The sequence below is a fragment of the Nicotiana attenuata genome, unplaced genomic scaffold (assembly GCF_001879085.1).
Source record: "Nicotiana attenuata strain UT unplaced genomic scaffold, NIATTr2, whole genome shotgun sequence".
NCBI lineage: Eukaryota > Viridiplantae > Streptophyta > Magnoliopsida > Solanales > Solanaceae > Nicotiana > Nicotiana attenuata.
In genome coordinates this window covers 53138-69395 of record NW_017672166.1, presented here as the reverse complement: position 1 = coordinate 69395, position 16258 = coordinate 53138, and the positions used below count along the sequence as shown (strand labels likewise).

Below are 16258 nucleotides of genomic sequence, written 5' to 3'. Positions count from 1 at the left end.
GAAGGAAGAACCAAAATATTAGCAAAAAAAGGAAGAACCAAATAGTGAAGGCCAAAGTACCTTCAAATAGAGGCCAGCAAGGGAAGGCACGGCACTCAAGAATTAAAGCAAATTCCATTAAATAATCTTTCATATAGTGCCTTTCAAAAAGGCTTTATACATATAGCGCCTTTTAAAAGGGCGCTATACTTAACTGGGCAAACGACCGTTAAGGTATAGCGCCCTTTAAAAGGGCGTTATATATAAAATGGTCACCAAATTTTTTTCTCAAATATTTTGGTTCTTTCAGTTCAAAAGAACCACATTTTGGTTCCGAATGTCTTGCGAACGAGTTCTAAAATATATATATATATATATATATATATATNAAAAGAGGAGAGAGAGAAGCAATGGGGGTGGACTTTGGATCGGGTAGTATTTTTGTAAGTGAACCGAGTTAAAAAAAAAAAGGAGTGGGTCAATTTAGTCTGGTACAGCCACGTGGCACTCCGTTAAAAATAAGGGTATATTTATTTTATAGTATAACGGTAGGGTCTGATATAACCAAATAGTATAACGAAGGATATATTTAAACTATTTTCAATAGTACAAGGATATATTTGACCCTTTTCCGTTGAATTTATTTTTCTTTTCCTATCCGTTACCTTAGTTATGATTTTTTTTTTTTTTTTGGTTTCCCACCTGTGTTCCGTACCTGCATTGGAGTCCGATTATATTCGGATTCGCGCCGAGTAGGGCGCCATTCCGGGGGTAGCTCTTCCTACTAAGGATTTTTACATATCCAGGACTCGAACTTGAGACCTCTGGTTAAGGGAGGAGCAGCCTCATCCACTGCACCACATCATTGGTGGTGAATTTCTTTTTTATAACTATTTGGTACAGGAAATTTACATTACGTAAAATTCTATTAAAAGGGAAAGCACACTTTGCCGGGATTAAATCGCGAAATTCTGGGTAAAGAGTAAACTTGTGAATAAAAATAATGAGATCACATTCAACTTACGATACTTCTTGATGCCTAAAAGTTTCCATCATGTGACTATGTTTAATTAATTTTTCACTTCTTCTTTTTTTTAGCTTGCTTTATTTTTTTAGAAAACGGGTATGTGTAACAACATTATCATAGTTTTTAATTATATAGGAAGAAGAATTAACACAAATAGTCGTCCACCTAAATTAAGTTAAAAATAATTATGAATGTATAATATTTGTATAACTGTGTATACGAACTAGAAAAAGCAACATTGAATTTGGCCGGCTATTTGTGTAATAACACGCTTAGAATTGTGTTGAAACTATTTACTACGCTCTTTGTTTGCCTGGGCCATGGCAAATGCAAGGAGAAAATCTCACTTTATACCCATTAATTTCAAACTATTTACTCTTTAATGCCTAGGCCCAAACTATTTACTACTCCTACCCATGCGCCCCAAACTATTTACCCGCCTTTATTATGTTCCTCTTCTTCTTCTTCTTCCTCATTTTACCTTTCTCCAATTCTTTGCTCAACTCCCCATTCATCAATGCCACCCTCCGACGACAGTCTCAACAACTCACTGTTAACTACTATGCCAAGACTTGTCTTAAAGTTGAAATTCTCGTTGGCTCAGTAACCTCCCAGATGTTCAAAGATGCCCCTGCCTCTGGCCCTGCCACCATTCGCCTGTTGAAGTGGTGCTATTCTTTTGAAGATTTATTGTTTGATTCGATGTGGTGCTATAAAATATTGCTTATAGTATCTTCGAGTAAGCTTCCTAGATCTAAATTTTAATGTGTATTTGAATATCCACCATTGTTGGGCTTGAAGCTCAATTTTATTTTTGAAGATTTCTTGTTTGATTCAAAGTGGGTGCTGTTAAATATTGCTTATAGTACCTTCTGGAAGTTCATACTGAAATTTGATAGCATTTGGAGCTGAATTGAGGTGATTGAGATCGAAATTTTCAGTTGAAAATTGAAGAAGAACACAGCTATAGTATACCGCTATGGTATACAATATGATGTAGGAGTATATAGCTATACTGCAACATTGTCTATTATAGTTTACAATACACTGCAATTGTATATTGTAATAATCAAAGAAGAACACAGTTACCTAACAGTATACCGCTACAGTATACAATATACTATAGGAGTATATAGTTATATTGCAACAATATACTATTATAGTATTCAATATATTGTTAAAGTATACTGTAATAATATGCAATATACTGTAACAACATGCTGTAATAGTATACAATATACTATAATAGTATATTTATTACTCGTAAATTCATTTGCCTTTTCCCTTTTAATTTGCTTTAAGCTTTTACCCAGCGTGAGAGGCAAATTGAAAATGCAAAAATAAAATAAAATATTATAGTATGCTATATTATGTAACGATATACTCTTACAATTAGATCCTTTAAGAATTTTTTAAATTTTTTATTGACAACTAATATTATTTCAGTTTAATAATTGAATTAAACTTTTTATAACTCTTTCCGTACAATTGTATACCCTGTTGGTATAACTATATACTATACTGGTATCATATGTTAGTTAATATTTTTTTTGGTTGTATTAGCTAAGTACATTTAATTGGTACACAATTTGATTTTTCTTTAGTAATAATATAAAAAATAATAATAATAAAAATAGTGCAAATAGTNATTTTCGGCTTCTTTATGCTTCATTATAAGAGTCTTGTGTGAACGAGTTGATTTGGATTGGTTTTAGAAGGAAATGAGATACTTAGTCTCTTTAAGGAAGGTTTGTTTTGGAAAAGTCAACCGGACGTTGACTTCTGTGTTAGAGGGCTCGGATATGAATTCCGATGATTCGGTTAGCTTCAGGGGATGATTTGTGACTTAGGAGTGTGATCGGAAGTGATTTTGGAGGTCCGGTGTAGAATTAGGCTTGAATTGGCGAAGTTAGTATTTTGGCGGATTCCGGTTGATAGGTGAGATTTTGATTCGAGGGTCGGAATGGAATTCCGAGAGTTACAGTAGCTTCGTTAGGTGATTTGGGATGTGTGTGCAAAATTTCAGGTCATTCGGAGGTGATTTGGTTGGGTTTTTGATCGAATGCGTGTTTCAGAAGTTTTAGAAGAACTTAGGCTTGAATCCGATGTAATTTGATGGTTTTGATGTTGTTTGAGGTGTTTTGATGATTGGAGCAAGTTTGAATGATGTTTTAGGATACGTTGATGCTTTTGGTTGAGGTCCCGGGGGCCTCGGGGTGTTTTCGGATGGCCAACGGAATGTTTTTGGGACTTTGGATGCTGCAGAAAATTGCAGGTTAGTGCTGCAGAGTTTTGCTCTATGCGATCGCAGGAGAGGCATCGCGATCGCATAGAAAGATTTTTGGGGATGGTCAGTTGTTCAACGTGACCGCATGGTTGTGTTCGCGATCGCGTAGAGTTGAGAGTTCATGCAGTGCGATCGCGGGAGTGTCAGCGCGATCACATAGAGGAATCTTGGGAGTTTGGATTTTTGTTCATCGCGATCGCGTGGGTGAGTCTGCGATCGCGTAAGGTAAAGTGTTTGGTCATTGCGATCACAGGGATGTTTATGCGATCGCGTAGTGTTAAATTTTGGAGTTTGAATTTTGTGCATTGCGATCGCAAGCCTGGGGCTGCGATCGCATAGAGGAAAAGAGGCCTGGACAGAAGGGTTTTAATAATATTTTATCTGCGAACCAAGTCTTATTTCCACCATTTTTTAGCGACCTTGATAGCTTTTGGACGGGAATTGAAGAGGATTTCGATGGGGATTGATTGGAGGTAAGTCCTATGAACTAAAAACACGTTTTTATTGTGAATTTAGACTGAAAAACCAAGGAAATAAGGAGTTAGAATGGAGGTTAGGGCTTGAAACTTAAGAGAGTTAAAATGGAAATTTGAGGGGTCATTTGGACTCCGATTTTGGTAATCTTTATATGTATAGACTTGTGACACCCCGATTAGGGCTGTGTGGAGTTGTAATTCCTCTAATTAATATTTTTAAGTCATACTTTAGCTGTTTATTCATGATTAAATTATTTTTGAAAAGACGAGTTGGGTTAGTTGGCTGGCCTCGTCTTCACGAGAGGCGCCATCACGACCAGTGCGGGGTTTGGGTCGTGACACTAACAATTTGTCGTGACTGTTGAACAAACCTACATTTTTCCCATCAGGACAAAATGACATCTTAGTTTGGATCCATCTATCAATAGTTACGAAAGGTACAACCAATAACTACCAACAAAATCCTTCGATCTTTTCTCTTATATTTTTTTCTTTTAGCAGAAACTTTTGTACTTTCTTTTGTCTTTTATGCTCAATTTCGAAGCTTCACATACTATAAATAGCCCCCTTTCTATTGTAATAAATTCATTAGAATTTTTCTGGAGAACATTATGAAGTACGTGAAGCTTTACAAGTTCCATGGAAGCCAAGAAGACGAGTCGTCTTCAAGTGTTTTTACCATAAGAAGCAGTATTGAGAAGAATGAGTTAGCAGATGATAAGCAGAAGGTGAAAAGTTTCAAAGCTGCAATGCAAAAGGTCATTTTAAAATTTGAGTCGAAGAAAACTCAAGGAGAAAATCCACAGAGCGCGGATAGCTCTAGTTAATAAAGGCTGAATCATGTGATTATTTCATCTAAAAATTTAAGCTGTTAATTACTATATACCTATAAATTCACTCTATCATTTGGTATATATTGTTCATTTATGTAATATATGCTTTATCCTTGTTCAATTATGCATATCTTGCTGCACACAGGAATACACATTTCGAACGAGTTGAAATTTCATGGTATTTAGTTACTCATTCAAATACCAAAATTTAGAGTCCCAGCAGAGAGAGAGAGAGTCGGAACCAAATTTATACTCAAACTAGTGAAATTTTCCGCGCTTCACGCGGTGGCAAGAAATATCACTAAAAGAAATTTAAAAAAAGAAAAAAATTAACGACATATAGTGGAAGAGAGAGATAATTTTTTAATATTAATATGCATATAAAAGATAACTCTGGATATGATGAAATCACATACTTAGCATTTTAATTAGAATTAGATTTTAGGTGACTATATTTTTTCCTGATTTTCTTTTAAAAAGGAAATAAAAGAGAAAAGATTTTTAAGAAAAAGATTTCACTTACATATATTATAATTATGTAAGGGGAAGTGAGAGGTTATACATGATTCTTCAAGTCCAATTATATTGTTAGAGGCATGTGTTCAATAGATAATATTTTCATTAGATAGTAAAACATCGGCTTTACTAAAATTTCTCCTATTCAAATAAAAGAAATATGAAATAAAAGTAAAGAAGCTAATAATGAAAAGAAACCAAAACAGAAGAAATATGTGGAAATTCTGACGTATTCTTTTTATATATTCTTTCTCGTTATCCCATTTTTAGCATTCATCTTCGTCTTTTCTTTTCTATTCATTAGTTTCACTCTCATATTCTCCATTCGAAGGCGAACAAAGTATTTCACCTTATAATACTTGCTCAATTATTTGTATTCAATCAGTAATTTTTTTTTTTGGTCTTACAAATAATAAGCAATTCAATTAAAGAAGAGAATCAAAACACAACTTTCAAAAAGAAATATAATTATCGCAATACTTCAAGAAGAATCAAAACTTACAAAGTAAACAGAATACTTCACTTCATGGTACATGTTATGATTATTTGTATCCTATTAACAAAAGTGATATTTTATTTTGTCGTACATATAATACGTGATCCAATCCTACGAAAAAAATGAAAGACAAATTATTACTTACATTATAAAAAATCACAAGTAGAAATGAAGCAGAAAATAATTTCTATTATAGAAGAAACAAACATGGCGATGGCTCAGTAAAGAAGAACATGTGCCTGCTTTGTAACTTTTTGTTCTAACACTTTTTATTGACTAAAAGAAATAAGAAGTGTTGCTAAACAATTCAATGAAGAGTGTGTTTCCATGTTTAAAATTTTTTCCCTTTACACCATGAGTTTGTTATTATTTAGTAGTTAGCACCAACAAAGTTTAACTCATAAGTAATTAATTTGAGTCTAAACGAAAAAACAGACCTGCAACAATCAAAAGTTAATACAAAATCAAACAAAAGAGAATACACAAGAAGTAAATAAAGAAGAAAAAGATACACCTTGAGACCTTAACATAAGAAAATAGAAGGAAAAAGAAATGCAAAATCAGTGCATAATATTTCGAGCTCTTGTCGACACCCACCTCCCGCAAATCGATCATTATTCAAGAGCCTTCTTCCTCGAACCAAACTAAAATATGAATCGAATGGTGCAGTAAATATGACGTCATTACTATTTCAGGTAAAGAATGAAAAGGATAATCTTGGGTAGGGGTCTCATGAAAAAAAGTTATGAATTTACATAGGAAAAAATAGATGAATACCATAAGGTATCTTAATTTTTAAATTAAATATTTAGAAGTTATGAATATGAAAAGCATGGGAGTTATGAATATTATTAAGAGTAGAAGTTAAGGTAGTATGAGTTATGAAAGTAAAATTTTAAATTTTATAGCAAATAAGGTACAATAAAGATAAATGAAAATGGTATTCAAGTGCTAAAGATACGTAAACTTTGTTCTAGAAAACTAATACAAGGATTCTTTATTACTCATTTACTCCATTGTGTTAAATAGATTAAATGAGAGAAATGAAGGGGAAGATAAAAAGAATGAGATAAGTTATCATAAACTTACACATTAAACATTTGGAGGTTATGAATGTGAAAAGGATTGGAGTTACTGAGACTATTAAAAGTGTAGGTTATGAAGATAAAGAGTTGTGAGTTATGAAAATAAATTTTTTAACATAAAATAAATTGAAAGAGTGATGAAAAAACTCAAAAAAAGAGAAAAAAGACAAATATGTTTCTTGGCTTAAGAGATGTGCCACCTCACTTTTCTATTGATCTATTATATATATATATATATATATATATATATAATAACTAATGGAAAAAAAGGAATTTTTACTATTTAGAACAGCTACTGCAGTAAGTAATACATGCATCCACTCATATTATTGGGGGTGAAGAACAGCGTTACAATATGTACACAAGAAAAGAAGATTAAAAAAGGTCGAAGAAAAATTAACAAAAGCCTTTGTTTCTGACCATTAACTCATTGATTTGTCACTCCAGATTATATACTCACACTTCTAAGTGTATATATAACGTACATCATACTGACTACTGAGTATAAAACAAGCTATCAGTTTGATTTGCCACGCAACTTAGCAGCTTCTGAGCTAGTTGTTGTCATGAAAGATTCTCCACAACCGCATTGTCTAGTTGCATTTGGATTGATAAATATGAACTCAGATCTGCTTATGATAAAAAAGATGTCAGGTTATAGGATTTAATGATGTTTATGAGACACATATAAGGATTAACCAGGTTTATGAACAGCAATAGTAACCGTTCCACTAAGCAGTTAAGTGCAATGGAACAGTTTCACAAGGACAAAGATACTAGGAATCGAGCAAGAACAAAATGAATTTTTGATGCCCATCCCAAGTTTGCTTTTGGGATTTTTCTTTAGAATAGAAATAGGATCTTGGCCGCAGCCTTAGATGACAAGTTACATAGGGATATAATTGAACGAAAACCTGCAAAAGACGGAATGCTCTCCACGTAAAAGTCATGAAATTCATTCCTAATCCACCTCAAAAACCACCTTCATCATAAGCCAAAATGCGATCTTTTACAAACTAGAAACTGAATCATATGACCAAGATATGAACCGACCATCACAACAGGACAACAGCCAACCGAAGATTAACCATTTTTCAAAGTCCGACCTTCAGATTAGCCAGTTCATCACAGTCAGAACTCAGAACAATATTAAAAGCTTGTTATATGTTCAATTTTCCTAATTAAAATATAAAGTTCATATTCCTAGAGTTCTAAATTGCATGGATAAGAAGCAACCGGATTGAGGGTGGTTGACCTGCCATGGCAATAAGAGAGAAAGCATATGTTTGTAAGCTAGGGGTTTCAAGATGGGATAGTTACAAGGAGGCCAAAATGTGTCCATCCACTAGGCAAACCATCAGCAAAGCTAAGTTGCTCCGACACGACAGTTTAAGTGCTGCGCCAGTATCGCCACGACACTAGTATAAGTGTGGATATGTGATCCGTACCGGATTTGGTCAAATAATTTTGTATTTTGACTACAACAGACGGAAAAATTCGAAACGCGATACAATTTTGATTCCCGGAATCAGAATCAAAACTAGGGTAAACTTGAAGAAAATATCATATCTTACTTAAGAAATCAATTATTTACTTATCTACAACTTGAGAATAAAAAAGAAATCCACACTTTACAAACTATACGTAAGTATTCCACAAAATTTCTCATAATTTAGAGATTATTTTTATATTTTTAAATTATTTTTAGCCGGATCCCCACACCCGTATCCATATTAGGATCCGTATCCCCAGATCTTAGAATTTACATCTCGAAGTATCCGACCTCTAGATCTGCATCCGTGTCCGAGCAACTTAGCACCAAAGTTTATTTGAGGGAAACAAGAGCATTACTTTACCGGGGAAAAAAGGGAAAGAAATTGAGTCATAGTGAAGTTTCAATCAATTTTTTTACTGAAAAGTTAGAGCATGGAGTCTTAATCATTTGAAGCATATTTTCTTATCTTCCTCCATGGGAATCACAGATATTAAGATAGATAAGAGAATGTAAAGATTATATCCATATTAAGAGAATGAGGCTTCAAATGGCAAAGAAAAGATTGATCAAAAGCTAGAAACCACAAACGAAAGAGATCAAATCACGTAATTGCTATTTCATTACACCTTCTTATTCCTTGAAGCAAAGTCCCCAAAAGGACATGATAGGTTAGTTTAAAGAATTCAACAAGACTAGTCGCAAAAGTCATAGGGATTAAAAAAACTACTAAATTTAAGTCAACTTCAATAAATAAAGCATCTGAAAGCTTCTGAAGAAAAACTAAAGGAGGGTTGTCTCTGCAGGGGAAAAAAAAGGCAGCAGTTGACTTCAGCCTTTTAAACATCACAGTTATGTCACAACTGTACTGGCAAACTAACAAAATTAACTTGCTTTAATCTTAGCTCATATAGATACTTAATGTCGTGATGTGAGACGGTACAAGAAAAAATGGAAAATTAAACTTGCTTTAATCTTAGATTATTGTTGTGATACTTAATGTTGCGACTTGACAGCTCGGAGAATAGTTGAGCTTAAAAGATCGATCATAGAAAGAGGTTACAAATGCAATGGTAGTAGCCATAAATAGAAGACATAATATGACAATACTAGTAGAGCATAAAACAGACATAGCATCTCATACCTGAGCTTGTCATCAACAAAATCCATCTCTGTACCTAGGACGTGCATAAGAGCCTTTGGATCAATCAGTATCTTCACGCCCTTGTCCTCAACTAACTCATCAAATTTTCCTTTATCATCTGTACAATCCACGGTCCTTTTAGAAATTACTCTAAACATGAGAGGAAAAATTTCATAGATGTTTTTTCTTTCTTTAAGAAATTTCACAGATTGTACATCAGTTATTAATCTTTATAATAGGCAAGCTCTAAAGCTAATTAATTATGATTAGTGAAAATGGCAGAATAATCTGTAGGGACATGCTTGCACAAATCGCTGGAACTAGCTCTATGCAAATGTTGCTAGCATGACATTGGAACTTCAAGCACAAAATAAATGAAGACTGCTGTTGTTAACTCCAGCAAACTTTCTGTGTGCCTGCACGCACACATTTGATTTGCTTGCTTTGAGCTGAGGATCTACCGGAAACAGCCTTTCTACCTGCACAAGGTAGGGATAAGGCTGCACACTATCTACCCTCCCCAGACCCCACTTGTGGGGTTACACTGGATATGTTGTTGTTGCACGCACACATTTGATGAGTGATATATTCTACTGACTCAACTCAGTGCGACAAACTTCAAACTATCAGTAGACCAATTATACACTAAATGCAGCTCAAATTATGACAGGAAAGCGATGAAAGACATTTCTTATTCAGCAGATTCAGATAATTAACAGTTAGCACAGTGTAAAAGAGCGTCTGGGAGGATGGCACCGAAAATTGGTGACATTAAGCAAATTTTTTCCAACATAGATAACAGTATACAAATCTTTCCTATATTTAAACTGATCATGGGTCATTATAATTAAATTATTTTTAAGCTGGATGTAATATATAATCTATTGCAAATATCCTCCATTTATCCGGGTTTCAGATCAATTATACACTTAAAAACTCAAACAGGAAGAAAAAAATTGACATTAGCTTAGAAAGAAGATCGTAAACCATTTTGATATAGGGGAAACCTGCATAATTGAGGGTATAAGATAAGCCGTTACAGCCGCGAGATTTGACGCCAAGCTTAAGGAAAGAACGCTGACGCTGCTCTAACAGCTGCCGTATTCTCGACGCCGCAGCTTCTGTCAAAGTTAACACTTGCTTTCTCATTTTTGCTATTTCTCAGCTCCACCGAATTACAGTATCATCATCAACAGAAGAAGAAGAAGAAAAGGTGGCCTTCATTTGCAGTTTACTGTAATTGATTCGGCTTGACCCGACTGGGAGTCCATGGGTTGTTATGAAATGGATCGCTGGGCCTTGATAATCATTGGTTCGACCTTTTGGGCTTGGTTGAATTGGGTTTAAACGTAAAAATGTTAGCCAGTTTTCGGATTGGTCATTGAAAAATAGTGAGCGTTTGCAAAGTTATTGAAAAATAGCCACTATTTTGTTGCAACACCGAAAGTTCCAGCATAATATACCGGAGATCGGTGCAACTGTGTATGAACTTCCAGCATATTATGCTGGAACTCCAACACGTGGAAAGTTCCAGCATAATATACTGGAGATTGAAGCACCTGTGTATGAACTTCCAGCATATTATACTAGACCGGTATATTATACTGGAACCCCAGTATATTATGCTGGAATTTCAGTATATTATGCTGGAGTATTTTTCAGATTTTGAACAGTATTTTCGTTCAAATTTATCTTTACATGAAAAAGGCTAAATTTGGATTACTTTTGAAACTGTGGCTATTTTTGAATGACCACTTGTAAATCTTGCTATTTTTGAATTTCTCCCAAAATAATATGAGTAAGCCAATTTTCGGATTGGTAATTAAAAAATAGTCACTATTTTATGCAAAGATTAAAATCTTGACAAAAATACACTAGCTGAAATACAGAGAGTTCTAGCATAATATGCTAGATTGTGGAACTCCTACTTATAAACTTCTAGTATATTCTGTTGGAACTCCAGCACATTATGCTAGAATCTCATATGTAAAAAATTTGCACTCTAGCATATTATGCTGAAATTTTCTGTATTTTAAGGGTATTTTTGTTTAGATTTTAATTTTACTTGAAAAAGTGGCTAAAGTTCGATTACTTTTGAAACCATGACTAATTTTCAATTATCAATTGTAAATCAGGCTATTTTTTATTTTTCCCAGCTTAAAAAAATGCAGGTCCTTATCAAATTAACATGTTAATTTCATGGATAGTCATTTATATTACAGTTACTATAATACTTTTATTTTTTATAACTAAAAAGTTCACTCAACGTTTTCTAAATAGCAAGAAATTCAGTATACTAATTTTTTATAGCAAAAAACCACTCAAGTTTGTACTTAGTAGCGCAAAAGTCACGGAGAAACAAATGAGACATTACTTAGTTGGTTGACATTCGAAGAAAAGTAGTATTTAATGTGAAGTTGAAAAGGGGTTTACGAGGTTAAAGTCTTGTGAGTAAACAACAACAATAATAACAAATCAGTATAATTTTACATGTGGGGGCCTGAGGAGGGTAGCATATGCGCAGATCTTACCTCTACTTGGAGAGATGAGAGGCTATTTCCAATGGCTCAAGTAAAGGTGGCGAGGAAGAAAAGGGATGAAAAAGAAGAAAGAGAGGGAAGAGTGAAAACTTAAAAAAAAACTCTTAAAATTTGTTTTTCAAACTTCTGATCATCAGTGGCGAAGTCAGAATTTTCATCAAAGGATGTCGAAATATAAAAAAAAAATAGATACATCGAAAAGTTTAGAGGAGTCAACATATAGTAGATATACATAAAACAGAAAAATTTATGTAGCAAAACAATATAATTTTCCGACGAATGAGTCTCAATTGACACCCCTTGACTGAATATGGCTCTGCCACCGTCGATCATATATTTCAAGTTTGAAATTGTAAAAAGGGGTCAATTTGATAAGCAAACACCTATTAAAATAATCTTCAAATGTTATTTCGAATCATTGAGGCAAAATCTATGGCCAAATGGTATAATTTGACCTTTAATTGTATCTTGAAGGGTGTAGGAAATAGGACAATATTATGTATTTTTGGTATTAATCAAATTGTTTCTTTATAAAGAAAGATAAAGAACATTCGTGATGCTTTGATGAATAAGACAATGAAGAGTCTGGAAACTATGATTATATCATATTCCACAATCCACAACATCTGGCTCCAGTCTCTGTCTGCATACAATGTATCACTACCAGTTGACTCTCTTCAACAATCAACATAGAGTTACCAACTTGGCTCCTTCCACCTCTTATTAATTATTAATTATATTCCATGATCTGCCCAAAATGATTTTTGCTTCTTAAGGCCCCGTTTGGCTATACATTTTGCCAACGTTTTTTCAAATCTGTTTTGAAAACATTGTTTGTTCATAGAATAATGATCTATTTTTGAAAAATTTCTGAAATTATTTTTCAAGTTCCCAAAATCTAGTTTAGGGTAGATTTTGGGTGAAACTTGTTCTCCCACTCACAAAACTTCAAATTTTTTTCAAATAAAATGCATGTCCAAACATAATTTCAACTTCCAAAAATTATTTTTCAAAACTACTTCAAAAATTATTTTTTCAAGTTTCAACTAAATCTATGTCCAAATGCTAGCTTAATATCTCAATATTTTATTAATGCTTTCACCATCACAAAAGGTATAACAAAATAAAATTTTACTTAAGAGTTTTTATTTCAAAAGTTAGTATAAAAGTACTACTATAAATTACAAATTTTTATAATAAAACATACAAAATTATAGTATTTAAAAACTGAATAGTAGTTAGTTGGTTACTACATTTGATTCTCAATGAATTATTGCTTGAACGCCACCCCATAATAGTAGTTTATGGGCGGTGGAGGCGAATTCAAAAGTTTAATTCTATGGGTTCAGAACTGAAATTTCAACCATTAAATCGTTCACCTAATTTGAATTACATGTTCATAATTTAATTTATTTTTTTTCCCGCAATTTCAATAGATTTCACACAAATAAATTTTGGTCTATGCTGAAATTATAGGTTAGCAAACCATATTCAATACAAATTCGGAAATTAAATAAAGTCTAAAAATAAATTACTACTATATTTTAAGAGTAGTGGAGATTCAAATTGCTACTGTTTTAAAGGGTAGTAAACAACAAATTACGTCCTTATCAAGGGTCGAAAGGACAAGTAAAGACCTTGTTTGTTTTTTCATATGCTTCTTAGCTCACTTCAACCGTCTCTAAATTCTCTTATATAAATCAACACAAAGGGAATTATTTAGGGCACAGTGTACAGCTACAATATTTGGTTTGGTATTGAGTATTGAGTATTGTGATTGTTTACAAGCTCAGATTCTTCTGCTTCAGTAAGTTCCCTTCTCTGTACTGCTATCTTCTGATAACTTAAGACTTTTGTTTGTGGAATCATCATGTGTTTTTCTTGATTACTGGATTTGGATTTATTTGTTTAAAAGTTTAATGATTATTTTGTTGAATGAATCAAATTGATAGCACTGATCTTGTAATTGATTGATCTTTTAAGTTCTGGTTAACTGACTGTGACCTTTGAATATTGAAATTGAGAGATTCGTTTATTTTCTAGATTATCAAATTAGGCTTATTCTACACAGTTGCATCTTATTGTAGGTAACTTTAACTTGGTTGTTTTAAAAATGTTTACTATCAATGCACAGAAATTAAACTCTTAATTTAACTTATAAACGCCAAAAATATAAATTTAACTTATATACACTAACAATATAATTTATTTATTTTTTTTGTATTTTTGTTAATGCTGTTTTACTTATTACATTTGGAAATTGGATCATTCATTGTAATTAGTAGAATAGTCATTCAATTGAAAGTGGTCGGATTCCTACTAGCAAAGTTTTGTTCTTTGAACATGTATGGGTTGTGATTGTTCTTCTTTGTGTTGCCTTATTTTCTTTATTGTTCTCTTGTCCTCTGCTTGTTAATTGTCGTAGAGAAATACAGAAGTGTTTGTCGCGAATTGTGTCATTTGTGGTCATTTGGGAAATTTAACAAAAATTTTGGCTTCTGTGAAGTGTGAACTGATAAGTTAAGAGTCAGGGCCACCTTTGCATGAGTAGTTCTAACACCTAAGCAGTATTTCTGTTCAGTCAACGTCTGCCATTCCGTCGTAATGGTATATTATAATTTGCAATTTTTGATAAAATCAAAGAGTCTAGATCAATTGGCATAATGCGTATCAGAATCCTCGAAAATGCAAAGCACAAGAATCACACATAAAGAACAATGACATAATAGAATGTTTCACATATTTTTGTGTGTCACTGTGAGTATGCATTAGTCCGGAGAAAATTTAGTTGTTCATAATAATTTAAGTGCTTCCAACGAAAGCAAAAGGTGGACATATTCATATCTTTCCAATGCACAAGTTGATGGAATGAATTTCCCTTTCTGAAAACTTAGGTCTTGATTTCAAGTTTATGAATCCTGAAATTAGAATAAGATGCAGCGTAGGAATAATTATTTGGATTTCTCTGTTAACTAAAGACAGTTTCTTCTGTCGATGCGCTTAACTATATACGACACTGATACACTTTCTCTTAGAGAGTATGCAGTTTCTAAAATCTGATAGCACATTTGACTGGTCTTGCAATGGGATATCACTAACCATTTGAGGATATAGAATTGCCAGTTCAGCATTGTTTAATTGGTTAATGTATCGATGAAGTAGCTAGATTCTAATGACATTCAAATTCTGTGATCATGACTACTAATAAACGTATAATCAATAGTAATACTGGAAATAAATTGCAGCTTCTCTTCTAATTGGACATTTTCCGCTACTCGCTTAGGAAAACAGGAGTTTAGAGCCCATCATTTTGGCTTTCTTTGCTTGCATACAAGACAGCATCTTTCTTTGTTTGCTGGATATTTCATCTGGTCGTGATTTTTAGCGCGAGTTAGCTAAATTGATCAAGTTGTGTGTCTCCCAGGTGTAATATGTCGAGTATAAGCATTCCTTCATCTTCCTTGCTCAAAGTTGCACCATCGATAAGATCCTCCACCTTTACAAAACCTCAATGCTCTTTAGGTTCTGTAAAGAGTATTTCCAAAGCATTTGGCTTAAAGTCTTCGTCCTCGTTCAAAGTCTCCGCAATGGCAGCATACAAGGTGAAACTAATAGGCCCTGATGGTACCGAGAATGAAATTGAAGTGTCGGATGATCAATACATTCTTGATGCCGCAGAGGATGCTGGTTTGGAGCTGCCGTACTCGTGCAGAGCAGGTTCTTGTTGTACTTGTGCAGGACAGTTGGTTTCGGGATCAGTAGACCAATCCGAAGGTGCATTCCTCGACGATGATCAAATGGAGAAGGGTTATTTGTTGACATGCATTTCATATCCAAGATCTGACTGTGTTATTTACACAAACAAGGAGGAAGAAGTTCATTGAATATTGTTAATGTGCTCATTCTGTTTTAAGGCAACTGCAGAGTATTAGTAGAAAGCTTGTTCTGGAAAAGGGGAATAGGAAAATAAGAAACTACTATAAAGAAATAGAGTTATTCTGTATCCAGATAGTAATGTTTGTGTCTGGTTTGTGGCATTAACTTATGTTTGTAAGTTGATATGTGCTACTTCCACTTGTATTGCTTTCTTGATTGAACACCATATTGATCATGAATTTAGGACCTTTTTGTCCATAGATTTTTTTTTTCTTTTTACTGATTTTTTTTAGAAAACGTGTTTGTCCATGAAATTTTGAAAATTTTTCGACAATATTTTTTTTGGTGGTAATTAGTTAGATTTTTATTACCAAAATTGGAGTTATGTACAATACACAAATACTGAATGTTGGACATCAAGTCCCAACCTTCAACCTAAGCTTAGAAACTAAAATAGCAAAAAAATTATCTCAATAACAAAAGTAATTAGGCTGGGTAGTAGTTTAA

At 33.4% G+C, this 16258-nt stretch overlaps 2 protein-coding genes across 2 annotated transcripts; one reads left to right on the top strand and one right to left on the bottom strand.

Annotated features, from left to right (window-relative positions):
* Positions 1 to 6995: 6995 nt before the first annotated feature.
* On the bottom strand, positions 6996 to 10595 carry LOC109212137 (iron-sulfur assembly protein IscA-like 3, mitochondrial). The gene is made up of 3 exons (XM_019375752.1): positions 10343 to 10595; positions 9336 to 9453; positions 6996 to 7328 (listed from the first exon to the last, which is right to left on the bottom strand). The coding sequence occupies exons 1-3, from the start codon at positions 10482 to 10484 to the stop codon at positions 7217 to 7219; spliced, it is 372 nt and encodes a 123-aa protein (XP_019231297.1). The 5' UTR covers positions 10485 to 10595; the 3' UTR covers positions 6996 to 7216.
* A 2896-nt stretch (positions 10596 to 13491) lies between these two features.
* LOC109212136 (ferredoxin, root R-B2-like) lies at positions 13492 to 16022 on the top strand. The gene is made up of 2 exons (XM_019375751.1): positions 13492 to 13682; positions 15300 to 16022. The coding sequence occupies exon 2, from the start codon at positions 15307 to 15309 to the stop codon at positions 15757 to 15759; it is 453 nt and encodes a 150-aa protein (XP_019231296.1). The 5' UTR covers positions 13492 to 13682; positions 15300 to 15306; the 3' UTR covers positions 15760 to 16022.
* Positions 16023 to 16258: the final 236 nt, after the last annotated feature.

What these genes read in the sequence shown, in the direction of transcription:
- LOC109212137 (XM_019375752.1), bottom strand. Translation starts at nt 10,484, where the DNA reads ATGAGAAAGCAAGTGTTAACTTTGACAGAAGCTGCGGCGTCGAGAATA. An exon ending in TTATACCCTCAATTATGCAG is followed by an intron (nt 9,454 to 10,342) that starts GTTTCCCCTATA and finishes TGGATTGTACAG; the next exon opens with ATGATAAAGGAAAATTTGAT. An exon ending in TTTGTTGATGACAAGCTCAG is followed by an intron (nt 7,329 to 9,335) that starts GTATGAGATGCT and finishes TATCATAAGCAG; the next exon opens with ATCTGAGTTCATATTTATCA.
- LOC109212136 (XM_019375751.1), top strand. Translation starts at nt 15,307, where the DNA reads ATGTCGAGTATAAGCATTCCTTCATCTTCCTTGCTCAAAGTTGCACCA.